This window comes from Xenopus laevis, chromosome 9_10S (genome assembly GCF_017654675.1).
Source record: "Xenopus laevis strain J_2021 chromosome 9_10S, Xenopus_laevis_v10.1, whole genome shotgun sequence".
NCBI lineage: Eukaryota > Metazoa > Chordata > Amphibia > Anura > Pipidae > Xenopus > Xenopus laevis.
The window spans coordinates 56,757,390-56,780,692 of NC_054388.1; the positions used below are offsets into that span (position 1 = coordinate 56,757,390).

The window sequence follows — 23,303 nt, forward strand, 5'->3', positions numbered from 1 at the left end:
TATTAAATATCAATATGAGGCATAGATGGAACATGAGTAATCCCTATGTGCAATTGGAGTCTATTGGGAACAATTAGATCAGGAATAGTGTCAGAGGTGAACACTAATGCACAAGTAGGGACTTTGTCCAAAGCAAGGAATGGGTAATGTTTTTAAAGTGATACTGACATTCTGTAAACACGTGGACATATCAGACTCTGTTTGAAATATGTTGAAGGTCAGTGGAGCAGGAATTCCAATTTATAACTACACCCCTAGAAAAAGTGCAACATACTTTTCTTGTCAAATAGGGCAGAGTGGATGGGACATCCAGGTGCAGGTAAAAGAACAAAAAATTGAACCAGGTTAACATAGTCCAGGGATGAGTTAGAAAGGTCCTCACTTCAAAGGGGTCATCCATGAGGTTCAGGGCATGGTACAAAGTGAAAAAATTGGGGGGAGGCTCCATGATTTTGAAGCTTTTCCCCCTGTCTTACACTTTGCACTGGTCAGTGCTGGTTGCATTCATAGTGGGCAGGGTGGCATGTCATTCAGATGAGCAAGTGAGGGAGTCCTGTTCTTTGGCAGACAGTATGGTCAGGGTTATCTGGCACCCACTGATGCTTCTTTTGCCCCTCATGAAGGACTTTTAATCCACTTTTAAATGCATAGAGCTCAGGTATGCCCCATAGGCAAGTGCATACTGAAAGGAACTTGATTTTGTGCCTCTTAGTGCTCTATGACTTACATTCTGGGCATGATCTGATAATCCTCCATCCGCTGCATAAAGTAGACTAGTTATCTGCTAGTAATCTGCACAGTTATGCCGTTTAAAGGAGAAGAAAAGTTACGGAGGCATTTTATTGCCAATAGATTAGCTGCAATAGTGCAAGCTAGAATGCTATATTTATTCTGTAGAATGTTTTACCATACCTGAGTAAAAAGCTCTAGAAACTCTCTGTTTGTTTAGGATAGGAGCTGCAGTATTAACATGGTGTGACATCACTTCCTGCCTGAGTCACTCCCTGCTCTGGGCTCAGAATACAGCAGAGAAGGGGGGGGGGAGAAAGAGGAGCAAACTGAGCATGCTCTTGCCCAGGGCAATGAGGTTTAAGCTGAAGGCAGGAAGTCTGATACAGAAGCCCATGAGTACACAATAGAAGGAAAGAAATGCAGTGTTTCTTTTGACAGGGGACTCGGATCAGCACCACTTTGGGGGTTTACTGGTATATTTAGATGGACCTTTCTGATAAGGCTTACTTAGTTTTAACCTTTCCTTTTCCTTTAAGGTCGAGTTGAGTAGATCCATAATACAGTACCAGATAATAAGACAGATGAAAGTTGGCATTTCATTATAAATAATTCATACACTGTCCTGTCTACAAAATTTTCTTCCCTAAATGTGTTGTTAATAGGACCAGAGAAAACAGCAATATAACAGGAGATATGTGAAAAAAAATGTAGATACATAAAAAGTTCCCCATGGTTAACTCCAAGAAGATGCCCATTATTCTTTGTCTGTATGCTTTCTGCAGCATGTGGTATGAAAACATTTGCTACTGACAGTGACAGAATGTGAGCTTTGATTAGTGCCAACAATCCTAACTTCCCAGCATTCTTAAAATATAATCTTGGCCTCCGTCCCAGATATTACATCTTCACAATATAAAAGCATGAGGCTGAACATAAGGGTAGAGTTGTAGGGGGTTTTGTTGCCAGTTTTACCTTACTCGGCAGCAATGGAAACAAATGTTCTTAACATGGAAGATGTTCAATTACTACCCCTGCCTCTTCTTTGCCTCCTTAAAATACATTTACTACAGAATGGTGCCTATTGTTATTGCTGTTCGTTATTCAGAGCACCATTAAGTTAAAAGGAAATGTTTTTGCCAGCTGTAAGTGCTGAATTTATTATTAAATAGGGCAATATTGTTTTATTTTTGCATTCATCCAGTGTATACACTAATGGAAACATAAAGAGAGGGGGCGCATAATCATGACATTTTCCAGTCTTTTTTCTAGCTATGAAAGTCTTAAGGTCCCCATAGACGCAAAGATTTTCCTTTGCCGACTGATTTTAGCGAAGTCTGACCAATCCGTCAAATTATCGTGAAGTTAGTGGGATTCGAACGATCGTACATCTTACGATTTTTCATCCATCTGTCAGAAAATTGATCGGGCAGGGTAAAAAATCTTTATTGGTCCCAGTGCAATCTATCTACTGTATGTCTGCAGGCCCAAGCAGGCAGCTACCCTTCAGTTTTGCTGGCAATATCGCCTGAAATGGTCTTTTTAGTTGATGGACACATCGTACATTTAAACGATCATTTCGAGATAATCATGGTCTCACGTTAATGATTGGATCTTTTAAAAATCTTTAAATCTATGGCCAGCTTAACTAGCTCATCTGGTCTGTCAAGCTGACTGGCCCCATTGTTCCTTATCACCTTTCATATCCATCAGTAAGCAAGTAGCTAGAAAGGAATGTGGGGTCAATATTGAGTCAATATTGAATCATTGTAATTTTGGCCATAATACAGGGTTATACGTATAACACTCCACAACAGGGACACCTGCCTGTGTTTCCCCACATATACCATACTTTTATGTTACCATAAATATTTCCTTACACTAAACAATTCAAAAGCGTGTAATAAGTTGCCTCATAGTCTTTATAGTGAGATACCTTGAAACTATGCCAACATACTGTAGATAGGGATGAGTAATTTTTTCAACTGATAACCTTTCTGTATGTTTTTGGGAGGAAGCTAGAGTACCCAGGGAGAACATATAAACATATAAAATATTTGTAAGACATCAGTACTAACCACTGAACCACTGTGTCATTGATCTGTTTAACTAAACTGATATGATGGGACATAGCAAGCTATCTGAGCTATAGCTGTACTGAAGGAAGTACAGAAATAGTGTTATAAGGTCATGATGAATAAGAAAATCAGCCCTGGCTACATTGATTTTAAGAATTTAGATGAGCTTAGTTCAGGACTAGACATAACCTCTCTCATATTTTTAAAGATTCAGTGTCCCCAGACCTGGCACCTTTAACCTGATTACAGCCTCAATAATAGTTGACGCTGAAGCTGAGGTTTAAATCCCCTTGAAGCTGAGGTTTAAAAAAAAAAAGCCCACATATATCCATCAAGTTCACCATTTATGTCCAAATAACACCTGCTGGGAAAAAAGAAGACGTAGACATCTTATTTGTCTCAGAGGAAGATGATTTCTTTGGGAAATTTGGTATTTTAAAGGGCAAATGACATTCAGATTAAAATGTATTTACTTTTAGTTCTGTATTGCTAAGGGGTCATGTTTCCCTAGTCTTTTAAAGGATAGTTTCTATGTAGTTCTGTATATTAACTCACTAAATGCTAGAGGGGGTATAATATATAATACAATATAATCTGTAAGTAGAAGACGCACTCACAGGTTTTAGCAGGAACAAACAAATTTTATTAACAATGCCCTCAAAGGCACAACTAACGTTTCAGCTGTTCCACAGCCTTTCTCAAAGGAGCAAGAGTTAGGTTCAAGATAGTTAGGGGCATATTTATTATGCTGTGTAAAAAATAATGATAAGCGAAAAATTTCGCCATGGTCAGTTTTACAGTTAATTTCAGTGTTCCCGAAACTGCAACAAAAATTGGGTTTCCATTCCATTTTGTGCATCCAAAAATCACGTAAAAAAGACGTTTGTCAAAAAATGATGCATGCATAACAAAAATGATGCACATCCAAAAAATGTGACGCATGTAAAAAGAATTGCCTCTCAGCAAAAAAGGTGTTTCGCAAACTTTTCACCGTTTCGTGATTTTTTTCGGTTTCGCAAATTTTTCTGCGAAGCAAAACCTCACAAATTTGCTCAGCACTAGTAAAAAAACAGTGGGATAATACAATACACATCAGCAGGCTTTGCCATGTAAAAAACCCTGTAATTTTTTTTATGCATGACTTACCTCGGATGCAATGTAAAATAACGGCGACAAATCTGGTGTTCGCATGGCATAAAATTACACACACCCTCATAAATTCGCCATTTATTTTACACAGCTTTTTACTTTTCAACTTTTTTTGTGAATTTCATTTTACACGGCATAATAAATATGCCCCTTAGTGTGCAGCCTGAGGTTCTTACTAGGGCTAACTAGCTAGAGCTAACTAGAGCAGAAGGGTTATCTGGGTATTACTGGGTATTAGAAGGCACTGAAATAAACACTTAGTTACAGACAGCCATCCCACATCCCAAGTGATTGGTGGGGCACTTCAAGTGTGTATTTTCTACTATCCTTATTGTCCTGGGCAAAACCCATCAAGAGAATTGACATGTGAGCTATTTATGATTGTACTGTAACATATTGTATCATCCTGTGAGACTGCTGTAAGTTCCAGTAAATTATATGTTAATTATTGTTAAAGAATCACTGATGTCCAAGTTATCATGAGATCTGTATGTGAATATGGGTTTAAGGTGGATAACCCTTCCTCCAACGTAATGTGAAGGTGAGGGAGGTTGTCACATACAGTATTGTGTTGGGGATTGTATTTTGGAGTGATATCCCCAATTCTAAACATTAACAAAGAGGTTCTTCTATTGAACGTGGCAATAAAATTGTATTTAATGTTTTAACAAATAATAATGGAGACATTGAAAGACCATTGCCCATCACTAGTTTAAAGAACAGTTCTGACGGTTTTTGGTCTCTAAAAATATGTAAAAGTTAAGATGAATCCCTTCCTTTGTACATTAAATTATTTGAAAGCAAATTAAAAATAGAAGTTATTAGAAAAAGAACAAGCAAATTATAACATAATGACAAGCAGAGGAGGCCATTTTAATTTGTCAGTCCAAAACCTTGACACAGCTAAGTTGTTTAATTAAATACTATTCATTTCAGGCCCATTTTAATTGAACCTTAATGCATATCAGGGAAATAAAGCTATTAAAACTGGAAATTGTTGAGCTTGTGCTAACCAGTTATTTTAATAAAGAAAGAACTTTAAAGGAGAAGGAAAGCTACGGAAGCATTTTATTGCAATTAGATTAGCTGAAAAAGTGCAAGACAGAATATTATTCTGTAGAATGTTTTACCATACCTGAGTAAAAAGCTCTAGAAGCTCTGTTTGTTTAGGATAGCAGCATTATTAGCTTGGTGGGACATCACTTCCTGCCTGAGCCTCTCCCTGCTCAGTTATAGATTACATCAGAGAAAGGGGGGGCAAACTGAGCATGCTCACACCCAGAGCAAGGAGGTTTAAGCTGAAGACAGGAAGTCTGATACAGAAGCCCATGTGTATGAAGGAAAGAAATGCAGTGTTCCTTTCGACAGAGGGCTCAGAGCAGCACTACTTTGAGGGTTTACTGGTATATTTAGGTGGATCTTTCTGATAAGACTTACTTAGTTTTAACCTTTCCTTCTCCTTTACGTGTTTTTTTAATGTTCTGCCCCGTGTACAGTATTTTCTTAGCACTTCCAATGCTGAGAAAGTTGTACTTGTTGCTGTTTAGACTTTGTATGGAACATAGAAAAATTCAAAGAAAATAGGTATATTAAAGTAGGCCAAATATTCATGACCTAAATATATAGCAGTTTGTATGTGGTCTTTCATAATGATCACTCCAAAATTAATCAGCCAAAAAAAAATAAAATACAAAATGTTCAGAAATATGGAGCTGGGTGAATGGTTCAATAATTATATCTGTGCAATGTAGTAATCCATGTGTCCAGTGCTATATTTGGATCCATTGCCACCCTCAGCCTGACCCCTCAGCTCTTGATTGTTGCATTCATAGATGGACCTGCACTACTGCAAATGCACCAATATTGGACATTAAGGGAATGTAGCCTAACATAAGACACACAGAGCATACCCTTAAAATACCTGCAACTGGGGCATTTTTGGGGTGAGTTATCCTTTACTGCTAGCCTGCAAACCAATACCAGCCTCATAAGGGAAACGGCTTCAGCAGAAATTTACATATAATATAATAAAACTGGGCTATGCACTAAATAGGCAGAAACCCAGGCAAACATTATTGCTTGTCAGTGCATGTTCAAGTATATCAGTCCCTTAGTGCTAGTTATACCCTACATAGAAATATGGTTTGTTGCACATTAAAAGATTAAGCTGTGGATGATGTTTCAATAAAACAAGAATATTTGCCACTCACAGTCAGTTCTCTTCTCATTTACATGAAAAATAAAAGCTTCTCCCTCCACTCCCACCTCCCCGGAGAACTCTATTATCATATTCTGAAATAGGTTTGCTTACCATTTTTTGCCTTGCAGGACTTATTGTCAGATTGAATTAAGTAACCTTCAATACAGCTGCACGTGTAAGATCCAAGTGTATTTCTGCAAGTCTGACTGCAGGATCCATAGGCTGCACACTCATCGATATCTAAAATAAACAAGTAAATGGCAAGTTCAGCACAAGGGTTAGACCTTAAAGGCATCCCAGTATTTCACTCTTCTCTATATTTCTATTTCTGTTTTATGCAATTGGAGATGTGATAATTTTTTAATGAAATAGTATGTATTAAAGGTGCCATGGAGCTCTATTCTTCTTCCTTGCTAAGTGTTGTTTCCCTAGCAACTCTGCTAATGAATTCGCTTTTGCATGTATTGATATAAACAGTATATTTCGGACAGTGGTTTAAAGATTCTATTATAACATTACTATTTAATTTTAATTTTAGCCATATGCAAGTGCAAAAGTGTCTACAGTGTGATGTAGAGTGTAATATTCTGAGAAAATCTGCAATAAATAAACTATACACTGGGCTCATGTGTAGGGCAATATAACAACTCTATTTTCTTTTATTAAGGTTCCCTGGGCTTGTGTAGTGTAATGTATTTGCTGCAACATATACGTCCATTGAAATTTAACTTCCCGCCGTATGCAAATTAGCCAACGCTAGCGCAACTTTGCTTTGCTTGCTGAATTAACTCTAGTGAAACTGCGCCATCATTTGGCACCGTGGGCGCAACTTCGCATCTTAGTGAATTAGTAGTGATGGGCGATTTTGGGGCATTTTGCTTTGCCAAAAAATATGTGAATTTCCCGCATCTGTTTTTGTTGAAATTGCACCGGGGTCCAAAAAAATGGCGAATTTTCGGTTTTGCTAATTTATTCGCCGGCGGTAAATCACGGGAATTCGCCACAAATTCGCGCCTAGTCCTGGCGAAGTGTGGCGATGTGAGCGAAGCCATCGCTGGTGAATTTCTGGAAGTTAGTGAATTTACCCCCTAGATTGTAAGACAGTGAGAAGGATCAGCATTTAACCCCAACATAGGATTGAATGGAGGTAGCTTCCAAGGTAGCTTCCCAGGCAATACTTAGTTTAAAATGAAGGGGCCACAGTAAGGAAAGGTATTCAGGTTAGTATCTAACGTGAGGAGTATGAAGAAGAATTTTGAAATGATGAACTCTTTTCTTTGATGGGAATTCAATAAGGAAGGCAAGAGGGAGGGAGTGAATATCTTGTATTTGATGCAATGAAGATGTGATTTTAATGCAATTTTGACACAATTCATTAAGATACACTACTTGCATCAATATGCGCTTCTGCATTTCAATGAATGCTGCAAAGCTGAGCCTACTGATGCTGAGGAACTGTGGAGCTATGGTGACCTATACCTGCCATTAGTTCCAGGGTTCACAAAGTGGGTTTCCCCAATAGGTTCTCTGGATATGATTGAGCCCCCACTGTGAACATGCTAGGTAAAGCTTGCATCAAAATACAATCCCTAGTGTGACCATTTTGAGACATCAGGTACAAGTGCAATGGGCTCAAGTCAGACTGGCTGCAATTATGCTGGCATTTTTGTGTCCAAAACTGCATTGTGCACCCTGATTTCTTCTTTAAAAATGTAAGCAGGATGAAAAAAGTATGGAAATAAAAAAAAAAACTTATTGGTAGGAAGTAGAGGAAAGAGTTAGTATGTAAAAAAAAAAAAAGAACCCATTCAGCTAAGAGCAGTTTAGAAGAAGTAGAAGTGATATAATAATATAAAGAATAATGTTCTCCCTACTGTAAAATATAAGCACATTATAATTCACCAAGAAGTTCTATGCCAATATATACTGTATATGATTTCTACTACAGTGTATATTCATATTTTACAAGAGGGGGCACATTATCTTTTGCAATACACAAGATTTACTGAGTCATATGGTGCAAATTAAGTCACAAAGCTCTATTTTTAAATGCAGAAATATGTGTGTGAATAAAATATGTATTTTACAGGATATTCATGGCTCTCAATGTATTCAAGGCATATAATAGAAATTACAATAATAATAATAATAATAATAATGATGATGGTAATGGTCTATACTTAAGGTCATGGACTATATATATAAATCTTTTTTTAAAGACAATATCAGAATACTGAAAATGTGTTGAAATGTTGATATAATACAGTGAACAAGAGCATTTGTTATATCTTGAGTTCTCTTCAGGGTACAATGTACCAGTTATGTTCCTATTTATAAAAAGTGTAAAATCTGTACAGTCATTTTTATAGGTACAAGCGTAGAGGTGTTGAATTTCATAAACAGGCTGCAGTGTATTTTTCCATTTGGTGAAAACTATTGCAGAAATCATAAATAGTGGTGACCACATCAATGGTATGGAAATGATCTTGCTCAGTTTGCTCTCCTAAAAGGATTTCTAATCTATAACACCACATTACAACTTGTGTACATGATAATGCAGCAGCCGCGTCACAAATACATTTTTTAAACTTAATAAAACTTACAAAAAACGATTGACTTTCAAGAGAATCTAAACCCACAAAATGAAGTAAAGGAAACTTAAAGGGGTTGTTCACCTTCAAACACTTTTTCCAGCTCAGTTGGTTTCAGATTGTTCACCAAAAATTACTTTTTCCAATTACTTCTATTTTCTATTTGCGACCGTTTTTCTGATATTTAAGAGTAAAGTTTAGTTTTTCACCTTCTAAAGCAGCTCTGGGAGGGGGGATCGTCAGAATGCTACTGGATCACTGAGCTGAGCTTTTTTTAACTATAAAGTCCAAAATTCTTGTGGAAAAAAAAAACTTGTATTTTTCCCTCAAATTGAAATACTTCGACTTCTAATATCGAAGTCGAAGTATTTTTCACCGAATTTGGCCATCACACAATAGAACTAAAAACGTTTGATTGGAACGATTTTAGCATATGATCAAACGATTTTACTTCGATGTATAAAGACTAGACTGGTCTAGAAGGTCCCCATAGGCTAACATAGCACTTCAGCAGGTTTAATTTGGCGAAGTATTGAAGTCAAAGTATTTTAAAGAGACAGTACTTTGATTATCGAATGGTCGAATATTCAAATGATTTCACTTTGAATCGAGGTCGAAGTCATAGTAGCCTATTCGATGGTCAAAGTATCCAAAAATTACTTTGAATTCAAACTTTTTTAACTTTGAAAATTCACTCGAACCTTAGTAAGTCTGCCCCTTAATACACCCAGAGGATAGAAAAAGTCAGAATGTGAAAATCCACCATCTCAGACCTGCCAAGGTTGTATATAAGTCAATGTGAGGCTTCAGATTGGGTTTTTGACTTCCTCTGGATCAACTGGCAGATTTAAAAAAAAAATGTTGAACTAGATGGACGTGTGTCTTTTTTCAACCTTACTGACAATGTTACTATGTGAGAGGCCCCTATCCTATTCAGAAGTTTCTTTGATCTGCACTGGAATTAGTCCGAAAATCTGACTATTTCAGACTTTTCTGCAACAATCTAAAGAATTCTGGCTTTTCGGGAAAAAAAACTGAAAAATCAAGCAATTTGGGAAAAAACTCGGAAAAAAACGCACGCTTCGGGTTTGTGTTCGATTTTATTGAGTTAGTCCCCAATCCGATTAAATCATGCTTTTTTAATAATAAATAAGGTCCAATCATAGGTTCTGGTTTGGTCTGACTTTTTTATTTTAAATACTTTAAATTCAGATTTTGATAAATAAGGCCCTAAATGTTAAACTTTAGTTTTGGGAGAACGGTAAAAAATAAAAGATCTTTGCTTATGGTGAACTATCTGAAAACAATTGAACTGTTTGGAAAAGTGTTTGGAAGGTGAACAACCCCTTTAATAAGGGGGCTTCTCTGAGCAATTTACTTAATGCACTCATTTTCTCATTTCTTTTTTTAAAAGTATAAGATATTTGCATTTTTGCTTTTGTCTTGGCTGATATACAGTGAACCCAAGGAATAACTAAATTCAGGACATGCATTATGCATTTTTCCTATAATTCAATGGTAATTATGGAACTGAAGGGATGATATGCCAGACACAATTGTGGGCAGTACGTTAAATTCATGCAATTCTGAATGTTTTGATGCAAATCAGTTGCTGTCATTTTCCTTATTTCCCATCATAATTACTTGTGAACTTTCTCAGGCTTCAAAGATGGCGGTAACTCCCTGCATCAATAGATGCACTGCGATTAATTAGAAACAGAATATACCAAGCATCTTTTGTTGATAAAAGGATTTTTTGTGCAATGACTGTTGGGAAATTGTGTGATAGTAAATGCAGTCATAAATTACCCATACTGACTTGCTGCAGACTTCTTGTCACAATAGGATCTCTAGTCATAGATTTAATTTGGTCACATTATTTATAGACCTCCTGTGGGTTTTGTATATTTTGGATTTTGCAATCCCTCCATCTGTTGTTGAACTAAAAGCCTGCCAAAATACTAAACAGAATCTACTAATTACTTTTATCATAGACATAATCTAGATTATCTTTTCATGCCCCATGATTTCCATACTTAATGACAGGGAGCTGTAATAAGCAGTTGCAATTGATGAGGAACCAATATCTTCTTAACAGATTTAGAGATCAGGCAGCAAGTTCATTTGCATTGTAAAAAAATGAGCATTCAAATACTGAACTAAGACTACTTCTCTAGGTTATTATAAAAGAGGATTTGGTTGGGGATAGTTCACTACACGTCAGTATGGTTTCATAATGTTAGTCCATTAAGGAAGACTTACCTTTGCAGGTCCTTCCATCTGGTCCTATTTCATAGCCATCTCTGCAGTAGCACTCAGTACCATTTCTTGTTATCGCACAGTTATACTGGCAATTTATTTTCTGGCATGTTGTTTGCAGCTCTTAAAAAGAAAGAACAGACACATTATAAAAACATAATGATGCATTATCTTCTTAAGCATTTATATTGATTACAAAGCTTAAAAAACCCATGGCACATTCTAGGTACATATAGGTAAAGTCTTCACAGTGCTATAGGCTAAAAAACAAATCAGAGTGAGTTACAAATTACAAAAGAACATGGGATCTCTTATCCTGAGACCCTATATTAAAGAGGTTCCAAATTATGGGAAGGCCATCTCTCCTTAGATTGTAAACTCTACAGGGACCTCCTTCCTACTGTTTCACTTACCACATGGCACTTAAGCTCTGTGTCCTTATATAAACTGTATGGATTATGTATACTAATTGTATTTAATCTGTTACTTGTACTCCTTGTGTGTATTTTTCTAAATTGTATTTATTTATATTGTACTCTTATATTGTACAGTGCCGTGGGTCCTTACAACACTTTACAAATAATGTTATATATACATACATTTCCCATACAGTCTAAGCAAATAATTCTACATTTTTTATTATTATTTTTTTCTGTAGTAATATAACAATATTTTGTAATTAATGGCAACTACAGTAAACTGCATCAATCCACATTGGTGGAAAAACAATACCAGTGGTGGGGGTTATGTATCATTTCTCCTTTACCTTTAAAAAATGGTGCGCATCAGAATAATCAAGTGCATAAAAATTGTCGCGGGGAAAAGTTATTCGGACACCAATTGACTTTACTGCATTTGGACCAAATAATCTTGTGTATAAAAATTGCCACTCGCGTCAAGATTGACGCACGCCAAATTTTTTTGGACGACCATTAACTTCAATGCGTTTCGCAAATTTTTTGCCGTTTCGCAAATTCACTATATATATATATTTTATATAGTAGCGAAATATGCTTAAAAGTTTTTACACCAGTTTCAAACTTAATTTTCACAGAACTTTGAGATTCATTCATTATTGCAGTGTAATGCTGTTACATTTTATTGCTATGATTTGCTGTAAATGCAGATGTTAGTTGTAGTTGTAAAATAGATTCGCTCTCTCTCTCTCTACAAATCTCTACTTATTAATGCTTAATTTAATAAAACAGATTTTATGTTACATTATTTTCTAAAATTGAAACACGTAAACAAAGAAGGTCATTCTAAAATAATTTATCTAATGCGTTTACAGTCAATGGTTTCCATTTTTAAAATGTTGTTTGGATAATACAGAGAACTATAATTTTAATGAAAATCAATACAAATAAAGCTGTTTTCCTAATTCTAGAAAAAACACAACACATTTGGTATTAAAAAGGATAAAATTGCTATATTCAAACCATTTAAACAGGCAAGAGTGACTTGGTTTTAAATTAGGGTAACACTTGTACAATGAAGCAATTTGTTTAAAATCACTTACAAAATCAAATGTAGTATGTAGAAGGTATAAGCATTATTTGGGTTACCTCGTAAAAAGTGGTTTAATTAGTTGTGATAGTAATTCTAGTGACGGGTTTATTGAAATCAACTGGAAGACTACAGGATGTTGAAAGGCTTCTCTCTGTAATATGTAGATATTTTGCACAAATTAAACCCATTAGCAGCCAGCTGTGCTTTAAGAGAATCTTCTAAGTAGAATGGATGGAGGGGAAATTAAATATAAGTAATCTATACTCTATAATCGATGTTTGCCATAAAAATCTTATTTAAAGGAGAGTTATTTTAAACATTCTGCTCAACACTTCTCTTTCTGCTATTTCAACGATGTTTATCACCTCAGTCATTTACACTCCCTTGCCTCGCAAACAATCCACTTTAGCCTTTATAGTTCATAAGTAACACTCCTTCCTAGGTTGTTGCTCAACTACTCTTCACCATAATAACTCCTTTTTTGCAGCACTTTACAGAGATTGTTCATCATTCACACCAGTCACTGCCCCAGGGATGATTACAACATAAAGTCTCTATCATTTTCAAACACACACTAGGGTCAATTGAATCAAAAGCCAAATAACCTGGCTCTATTTTTTGAGTGTGAGAGGAAACTGCAGAACCCAGAGAAAACCCACACAGACACGGGGATAACACAGAAACATATATATAATCATAGGCCAGAATGAAATTCTACCCACTGGGTGACCATGGTACCCATCAGTTTGATGCTTTTTCAAGTTTACCCTTTGTCTTATATCATTACACCTGTGTTTTATATCACACTTTTCCTCCATGCTGCTACTAGAGATGTCGCGAACTGTTCGCCGGCGAACTTGTTCGCGCGAACATCGGGTGTTCGCGCTCGCCGGAAGTTCGCGAACGTCGCGCGACGTTCGCCATTTTGGGTTCGCCATTGTTGGCGCTTTTTTTTGCCCTCTCACCCCAGACCAGCAGGTACATGGCAGCCAATCAGGAAGCTCTCCCCTGGACCACTCCCCTTCCCTATAAAAACCGAAGCCCTGCAGCGTTTTTTCACTCTGCCTGTGTGTGCTGAAGAGATAGTGTAGGGAGAGAGCTGCTGCCTGTTAGTGATTTCAGGGACAGTTGAAAGTTTGCTGGCTAGTAATCGTTTTGATACTGCTCTGTTATTGGAGGGACAGAAGTCTGCAGGGGTTTGAGGGACATTTAAGCTTAGGTAGCTTTGCTGGCTAGTAATCTACCTTCTACTGCAGTGCTCTGTATGTAGCTGCAGTGGGCAGCTGTCCTGCTTCTGATCTCATCTGCTGACTGCTGCAATAACAGTAGTCCTTGTAAGGACTGCTTTTATTTATTTTTTTGTTGTTTTACTACTACTACTACTACTACTACTATAAGAGCCCAGTGCTATTAGTCTAGCAGTGTTGGGGAGTGGGACTGGTGTGCTAATCTGCTGCTCCTAGTAGTTCAGCAGCACCAACTTTAATTTTTTTTTTTAATATTCATTTTTTTTTTATTTTACTTTTTTTTATTTTACTACCGCTGTAGTAGTGTATAAGTTGACCTTTTAGGCATTATTTGCCCTGTAGGCATTATTTGCACACTGTTTTCTTCAACCCGCCATCGAGCTGTGTGACCTTGTTCACATTCTGTCTAAATATCCATAATATTACCGTCTCCAGAAAAAACACCGGAGTCACTTTTTTCAAGCAGCCATAATATATTTTACGTAATCCGTATCCACCGCTGTAGTGCACGCCGGAAGACTTGTTCTGACTTCTATGCAGCTGTCCTTCTCTTCAAGCCTCATGACTCCACACACAGCTGTCCTTTAGCGTCCTCCTCCTCCCTCCGCCACCGTTACAAACTAGGGTGCAAACCCTACTGGTTTAATTTTTTCTGGCCTCTGTGCTTCAGTGGCTGCAACCAAAAAAACTGGGCAAACAATGTCTACAAGGTCAACGTATGGCAAAAAATGACTATTTTCAGCATTTATATGGCATATTTTTTCTGGCAACTGTGCTTCGGTGGCTGCAACCAAAAAAATGCATATTTTCTGCATTTATATGGCATAATTTTTCTGGCCTCTGTGCTTCAGTGGCTGCGTCCAAAAAAATGCATATTTTCTGCATTTATATGGCATAATTTTTCTGGCCTCTGTGCTTCAGTGGCTGCAACCAAAAAAATGCATATTTTCTGCATTTATATGGCATAATTTTTCTGGCCTCTGTGCTTCAGTGGCTGCAACCAAAAAAAATTATATTTTCAGCATTTATATGGCATAATTTTTCTGTCAACTGTGCTTCAGTGGCTGCAACCAAAAAAATTTATATTTTCAGCATTTATATGGCATAATTTTTCTGGCCTCTGTGCTTCAGTGGCTGCAACCAAAAAAATTTATATTTTCAGCATTTATATGGCATAATTTTTCTGGCAACTGTGCTTCAGTGGCTGCGACCAAAAAAATGACTATTTTCAGCATTTATATGGCATATTTTTTCTGGCCTCTGTGCTTCAGTGGCTGCGGCCAAAAAAACTGGGCAAACAATGCCTACAAGGTCAACGACGTTGACCTTGTAGGCATTGTTTGCCCAGTTTTTTTGGCCGCAGCCACTGAAGCACAGAGGCCAGAAAAAATATGCCATATAAATGCTGAAAATAGTCATTTTTTGCCATACGTTGACTCAACGTATATGGCAAAAAATGACTATTTTCAGCATTTATATGGCATATTTTTTCTGGCAACTGTGCTTCAGTGGCTGCGACCAAAAAATGCATATTTTCTGCATTTATATGGCATAATTTTTCTGGCCTCTGTGCTTCAGTGGCTGCAACCAAAAAATTTATATTTTCAGCATTTATATGGCATAATTTTTCTGTCAACTGTGCTTCAGTGGCTGCGACCAAAAAAATGCATATTTTCTGCATTTATATGGCATAATTTTTCTGGCCTCTGTGCTTCAGTGGCTGCAACCAAAAAAATTTATATTTTCAGCATTTATATGGCATAATTTTTCTGGCAACTGTGCTTCAGTGGCTGCGTCCAAAAAAACTGGGCAAACAATGTCTACAAGGTCAACGTATGGCGAAAAATGACTATTTTCAGCATTTATATGGCATATTTTTTCTGGCAACTGTGCTTCAGTGGCTGCGTCCAAAAAAACTGGGCAAACAATGCCTACAAGGTCAACGTATGGCAGTTGTTTAAAGAGAACAGTAGATTACTAGCCAGCAAAGCTACCTAAGCTAAAATGTCCCTCAAATCCCTGCAGACTTCTGTCCCTCCAATACAGAGCAGTATCAAGCAGATTACTAGCCAGCAAGCTTACTATCATCTGTCCTTGAAATCACTAACAGCTCTCCCCCTACACTATCTCTTCCAAGCACACACAGGCAGATTTTTCAGATACATTTTTGCCCTTGATCCCCCTCTGGCATGCCACTGTCCAGGTCGTTGCACCCTTTAAACAACTTTAAAATCATTTTTCTGGCCAGAAATGTCTTTTCTAGATGTTAAAGTTCGCCTTCCCATTGAAGTCTATGGGGTTCGCGAACCGTTCGCGAACCGCTCGCATTTTTGCGCAAGTTCGCGAATATGTTCGCGAACTTTTTTTCCGACGTTCGCTACATCCCTAGCTGCTACGATACTGTTGTGGGTAGGAGTACATTGTTTTGATAAATGCATCGGCAAAATCCATAATATCCAACTGATTAATACTGTACTGCAAAAAACAATTCATCGCTTTTTATGGGTAAGGAGTTTTGTAACAGAGTTGGACTGTTGAACATGTATCAGGTCATGGAATGGTTCAGTGTAAGTAACAAAGTTACTCTTTACTCCTGCTTGTGAATATGAGAGTTTACAAACTAAAGGTTCGGGTACAATTGAGACATAAGGAATTTAGAAACAATTTTGTGATTTATGATATAGCAATGATTGATTAATTAAGGTACATTGCATACATTTCTTTAAACAGGTGGGTCTTTAAAAAGCATTTAAAAGTTTGGAAAGAAGAAGAAAGTCTGACAGCTCAAGGCAGAGAGTTCCAGAGAAAAGCAGAAGCCCAGGAAAAGTCTTGTAGATGAGAATGGGCAGAATTGATGAGAGGAGAAGTGAGGTGAAGATCAGAAGCAGAGAAAAGGTTGTGTGAAGCAGTGTATTTGGAGATCAGAGATGAAATATAGGGAGGGGCTTCATTGTTAAGGGCCTTGAATGTGAGTGTTAGTAATGGGAGCAGCTGATGTTAAGCAGTGAGATAGATGAATGATTAGAGATGTGAAAGGCGGCTTGTTGGAATACCTGCAAGGAGTAGGTTGAAGTAATCAAGGTGATGACTGAATAAGTGTTTTGGTTGATTCTGAATTGAGATATGGTTGTATTTGGGAAATGTTGCCCAGTTGAATACAAAAATCAGATCGAATTTAAGTCGATCATCATTTTCTCCACTGGTATTTTTAAAATAAATAAGGAAACTCAAGATTTTAGACATAATTGAAATACTAATTTGCAGTTTAAAATTACCGTTTATTGGTACCTTCATTGACAAGCCTGCTCTATCTTTTTTTTTTTTAATGTCCCTGGCATTCCATGGACCATTTCCTAAACTTAACCAACTTACCTTAGAGCAAAACCTCCTGCCACAAGTGGTCAGTGATTTCCATTCACTTTCAGTTCATGGATTTAAGTGACTGATTCTACTTTCTTCCTATCCTGGTAGGAGTGTGGCTTGAGAACACAGCTTTGTGGGAAATTACAAACACTCACCCACATATATACTATATGCATAATACATAATACTTATCCATGCTTCCTTAACAGGAAGAATAGCACAAATGGGACTTCTTGTCTTATAGTATTATATTTAACATGCCGAATAGTGATGGGCGAATTTATTCGGCAGGCGCAAATTCACGGCGAATTTGCGCGATTCGCCGCCAGTGAATAAATTCGCGAAACGCCTGCGAAAATTTGCGGCAAAAATTTGCCTGCGTCAAAAAAAATTTTTTTCGTAAAAATGGGCGCCGGCGTCGAAAAAAACGGGCGCCGGCGTCAAAAACGAGATGCCAGCGCCATTTCGCTAATTTTCCGTCGTTTCGCGAATTTCACGCGAAATTCGCAAATTTTTCTGCCGAATCGAAACGGCGCAAATTCCCCCATCACTAATGCCCAATGGTGGAAGATTGTGGCAGATTTGAAATATCAGAGATTGACCTGATAAAGTAATAATTTTGGGGCCTACTGTATATTTGTTGGGATCATATAGTTTTCTTGTAAATTATACTTTTAACTGCATGAATTTCTTTTTAACTGCAGAAAGCATACCTAGTTCCAGTACTTCTCCCTACATTCTGAATAAACTTGATAAACTGTTGACTTTTCTTCATTGATACATGCCTATTATAAAGTCTTCTTACCTCTTTATTTTACAAAGAATAATCTGTCTGCCTGATTGCAGTACATTATTTCTTCGTGCAAAAAGGACAGGACAGTGTTCACTCCAAAGGAAGAATAATGATGTGAAAACTTACTTATTCAGGAAAACATTACAGTCAAAAGAATACTTGGAAAAGACAACGGATGCTACAAAACAAATTGTTACTGATTTATTCTTTTCCTAACAAATGGAACCCTGAAAAAAAGCCCTTTTGAATTCTTTATTGAATCGAAATTGTTGAAATTGTTGAATTGAAATCATTGTTTTAAAGAACAGAATATTGTTACGTTTCCTAAAAATGCAGATAATTTTAAGACCACGTTTCAACAATGAATAGTAATGAAATAATGTCTGGCATGAAGTAAAATAAAGTCTTATTTAGATTTGTACGGTTTAAGTGCAAACTTGTAAACCAAATCCACAAAAGTACCACACAATATGGAATATGTAACAATTATTTTTAATGTATAAGAAAACAGGATAACTCCTTAAGTGCTTTGAGTGGATACAATTACCATGAACACTGTTATTTAGCAAAGGCTGCTAAATAGAAACAAATGAGGTGCCATTTATGAATGCATCTACAAGTGCATGTGCTTCAGAAGTGATGCAGCCCTGAACTTTATAAATGTTAAAAACGTGTACAAAACACAAGTGCCATTTTGATACTTACCCCCATATGCAATAAAGGTCACTAAGTTTGTACAGTACCAGTAACCCAAAGCAACCAATAAGATGTTTAGTTTTAAACAGGCGAGCAGTAAATTCTACCTGCTGATTGATTGATATGGGTTAATGCCTCTGGGAAAACGTAGCAACGTTTATTACATAACCCCCACAGAGTACAGTTACACCCAACTCAACTTGAAGCATGGCCTCAATAATAAAGTAATTATGGCAAAATTGTGGTGTTATTTGTAAAATTAGGTGATTTTCATCTGAAATTGCATATTCCTCTTACATTCATAATTTACCTTTATGGAAATCAACCACTGCAACAAACAAAGAGGTGTGATCATGGCATGCTATAAAAAACATAATTTAGTAGAGCACAGGAAAACAATGTCAGCATACAGGAGTGTGCAGATCTATTCACACACATCTTAAAATATACAAGGTATATGCTCAATTCAGTCTAGCCATTACATGACTTTAAAACAATCAAAAAATTGTGAATGATGTTTATTGTTTCTCAACATCTTTTTGAGTTCCTTCCTAATTTATGTGTTCCAAGCATGTCTAAAAAGTGCTGCCTACATACTAGGGATGCACCGAATCCACTTTTTTGTATTCGGCCGAACCCCCGAATCCTTTGTGAAAGATTCGGCCGAATACCGAACCGAATATGAACCCTAATTTGCATATGCAAATTAGGGGTGGGAAGGGAAAACATTTTTTACTTCCTTGTTTTCTGACAAAAAGTCACATAATTTCCCTCCCCGTCCCTAATTTGCATATGCAAATTAGGATTCGGATTCGGTTCGGCCAGGCAGAAGGATTCGGCGAATCCGAATCCTGCTGAAAAAGGCCGAATCCTGGCCGAATCCCTAACCGAATCCTGGATTCGGTGCATCCCTACTACATACCTTTCCAAACAATTCTTCCAAGGTTACTGAGGGGGTTTTTTACTAAACTCTGAATGACAAAACCCCCAAAAAGTTCTCTTTTTTTAGTATAAAATCCGAGTAGTAGTGACATGATGCACTGAATCAAAGCTGACATGCCATTTATATATGCAAACAAATAAAGAAGCTTTTATTCATCACAATTTAACATGTCAAAGAAGTCCATATTTGTGATATTGTGAAGAAGTTCCATTGCCAGGGAGTAGGATAATGGAAACCTGTTGGGAACCAATTGGGGAGCGCCACACTAGTGAGAGATTTGTACAGTATAATACAGCTTCTACAGTACACAGAAAGCTAGCTATAAACTCATTATTATTCTTGTCTTTTCTTCTAAAGAACCATAATATAACTGATTTTTCTCTCATGCAAATCTTTGATTATATTTTGTTGTTGTTGTTGTTGCTGCTCTTTTCCTTATGTCTATGGTTTATTTGCATGGACCCTTTAGAAATATAGTAATTTTTCTCCATTTCCATATATATAATGTTGACCATTATCTACTGCTGCGATTCATATAAATTAGTTTGAAGACACCATTGTTTCTGCAAAACACGCAAAGTATTATGAAAACTCATGGGATTCATAAAAAGGTCAGTATAAATGTATTTATATTATATATGTCATTATTATTATTATTAACTATAGTACACCGCTTGGTAAAGTTGAAGCATCGGCTAGCAAATTTATGTGTACGTGCCCCCTGCTTTCCGCTACACATTCACTTGTTATCACACTGTTTATCAATATATATTTTTACATGGATGTTTCTGTGAAAACACCTCATTTGAAGATTGCTTACGACAGACTACAAAAACCTGCTGTGTAACGTAGGCAACACACAAGTAAATCCCAAGGTGATGGCACTCGCTGTGAGTGCCGTCACCTTGGGATTTACTTTATTGTTTATAAATAGACTGGCACCCAGGCAACCATTGAACTCATGTGGGCAATATATACACACACACCTGAAGACGGCTTAAGTAAGGAGCTGAAACGTCGAAAATAAAATAATCTTTGTTTTTTTCACACTTTACTAAAGTCCTGGTTGTGCGGTTTATTTACCAATTTTGATATATATATATATATATATATATATATATATATATATATATATATATATACACACACACACACAAGACAGAAACAGAACAGTAGATAGATAGATAGATAGATAGATAGATAATAGATAGATATACTGAACTCACACGTTCTGACTTCAACTGCTGCCGTTAATGCTGTATCATTTGATTTGCAATTTTTTAAATGTCCCCTTAACAAAGCTAATCATTTCAGTTGAGTTTAAATGAATTCTCTTCCCCAGAAAAAATACAACAAACACCTGATTTCTGGCCAACTTGAGACAAATTATACACACCACCTGTGTAACCACCTCTGACTGCTTGAGGAAAAGCAAGTATAACTGCCAATTGGATTCCAGTGAGTAGAAGCAATTATGTGCCTTGCCATTGTGCCCTTGGATATATATCTATGTATAATGTAGGTTGTATTTATCATGAAGGAAGTTTAACTAATATAAAGCAAGGGTCATTAAAAAATGTAAAGTTGTTTGCCAATGCAGTTCATAATCTTCTTCTTGAAGGAGAAGTTAGGCACCCCAATGGATCGCATGTACTTACCTGAAACCCCGGGCTGGTGCACCTATTTGGTGAAAACTGCACCAGCCCAGGATTCTTCCATCGAGCACCACAGAGCGTCTTCAGTCTTCTTCCTTTTTCTTGGGGTTGTGTAAGCGAAGTAGCGAGAAAAGCCTCACTCTATTTCATTCTACTGTGCATGTGTCTGCCCCAGGAAATTTGAAGAAAGAAGAAGCTGGAAGACGATCATTCTCTGGTGTTTGCTGAAAGAATCCTGGCTGGTGCAGTTTTCTCCTAATAGGTGCACTGGCCCGGGGTTTCAGGAAAGTACATACGATCACTTCGGGGTGCCTAACTTTTGGCACCCCCAAGTAAAAAGACCTTTCCTTGATCTTTAAGGAGTTTCTTCTTACCATTTTATTGTAGTAATGATGCACTTTTATTAAATCAGATATGCAAAATATACAAAAAAGGTGTAATCATTCATATTAATTTACTCTGCTTTCTAAAAAAAAACATATAAGCTGAGTAAATAATTTCCAAAGAAGCCTTTTTGTGCCTACGGATCCCTAGATTTAATGAGATATTCAGTATGGTCTTAGTTTCATTATCACAGTCCCACTGAGAGATGTAAAACATATCCACTTTTTTAATCAAATTTTCATTTTCTATAATAAATTTATGGTCACTACATCTTTCTCTACACTAACATGGTAGGGAGACTGTATACTCTTTAAGCATATCTTATGTCTACCTTATATTCCCCATTAAAACAGTAAATAATAAGTAGTTTAGAGCAATGCCAGATATTTAAGACTAATGTTATAAATGTCTTAAACATGTTGAAGATACAGTTTTATGAAATATTGAAAAGTAAATTAATTGGCAAGAAAATCCTAATAATACATTTGATAGCTCCAATTCTATCTTCTAAAGCCAAATGGGTATAAGATAGATAGGTCTGTTTTTGTTTGAAAACCAAATAATAAAAAAATACATGAGAGAAGAAACTAGCAACATGTCTTTGCTAAAATAACTCCCAGTTGGATAGCACTTTAGGAGCCCTTACTACTGTCTGGATGATATGAAAATGTCAGAAAAGTGAAAGAAAAAAGTTTCAAAGTATAAAGTTAGTATGGCATTTACATTTTCAGAAGATAACTTAGTGGTGGTCTGGAATTTATTGCAACTTCTCAAAAGAGATCTCTATTTTCTGTATTAATTTAACATTGTCTGAGGAAACTTTTGACAGCTATAATCCATATCAGAAGTGAAGCTTACATTTCACACTAGGTCTAGTTTCTGTTCAGATGCCTTAATCCTATCACATTTGCATGTCCTCTATATCACATGTTAGCCTTTATGAAAGGCTGTGGAATTTTTATTTTGATCATTTACTGGTTACTCTTTTAATGTTGAGTAATATTGGGGTTATGTACACCTAAAGGATAATAAAAACTACAGATGGAGCAAACACCTCATTAGTATTTGTTTGAATGCAAAAGCATTATAATGGGAGTCTGAGCTTGTCAATGGGCTCTTGCTTTACTGCTGGAAGCAGATTTGAGAGATGCAGTTCCTGCTGGAAGCAGATTTGAGGCCATCCTCTCTGTAGGTAGAGGCAGCCTAAAGCTGGCCATAGACGCAAAGATCCGATCGTACGAATCAACGTACGATCGGACTTTCCCATCTCCCGACCCTCCACTAACCATTCAGATCAAAGTCCTTACCATTCCAATCAAATAAGAACAGATCACCCAATGTTCTGCCCCTGACAGCAATCGTACGATACTTATGTCTGACAACACTAGTGACAGTCTCCCTCTGAAAATCGTACGATTGGCAATACACGCAGAGATATTATCGGCAGGCGACAGAAATTTTCTAACCTGTCCGATCGACCAAACGACCGATCTCCGACGGACGAAAAATGTCGGGACTCTCCACACACAGTCCGAAAATCGTACGAATCCACGATTCATACGATCGGATCTTTGCGTCTATGGCCAGCTTAATACTCTGTGGTAGATATAATGACATACAGTATAGTGCTGATCTGAAGTCTTCAGTGAGGAATGGCAGGGCATAGTAGTGCATTTTATAGAATTCTGGCTTTAGAATATTGCCTTG

The 23,303-nt window shown here is 36.9% G+C and overlaps 1 protein-coding gene across 1 annotated transcript in view; it reads right to left on the minus strand.

Annotated features, from left to right (window-relative positions):
- Positions 1–23,303, minus strand: part of LOC108702259 (low-density lipoprotein receptor-related protein 1B-like) — a 724,128-nt gene that overhangs the window by 518,506 nt on the left and 182,319 nt on the right. The window contains exons 4-5 of the mRNA XM_041578093.1: positions 11,010–11,129; positions 6,268–6,396 (exon numbers count right to left, since the gene is read on the minus strand). Of these exons, the coding sequence (XP_041434027.1) occupies positions 6,268–6,396; positions 11,010–11,129 (249 nt within the window). The remainder of the gene's footprint in view (positions 1–6,267; positions 6,397–11,009; positions 11,130–23,303) is intronic.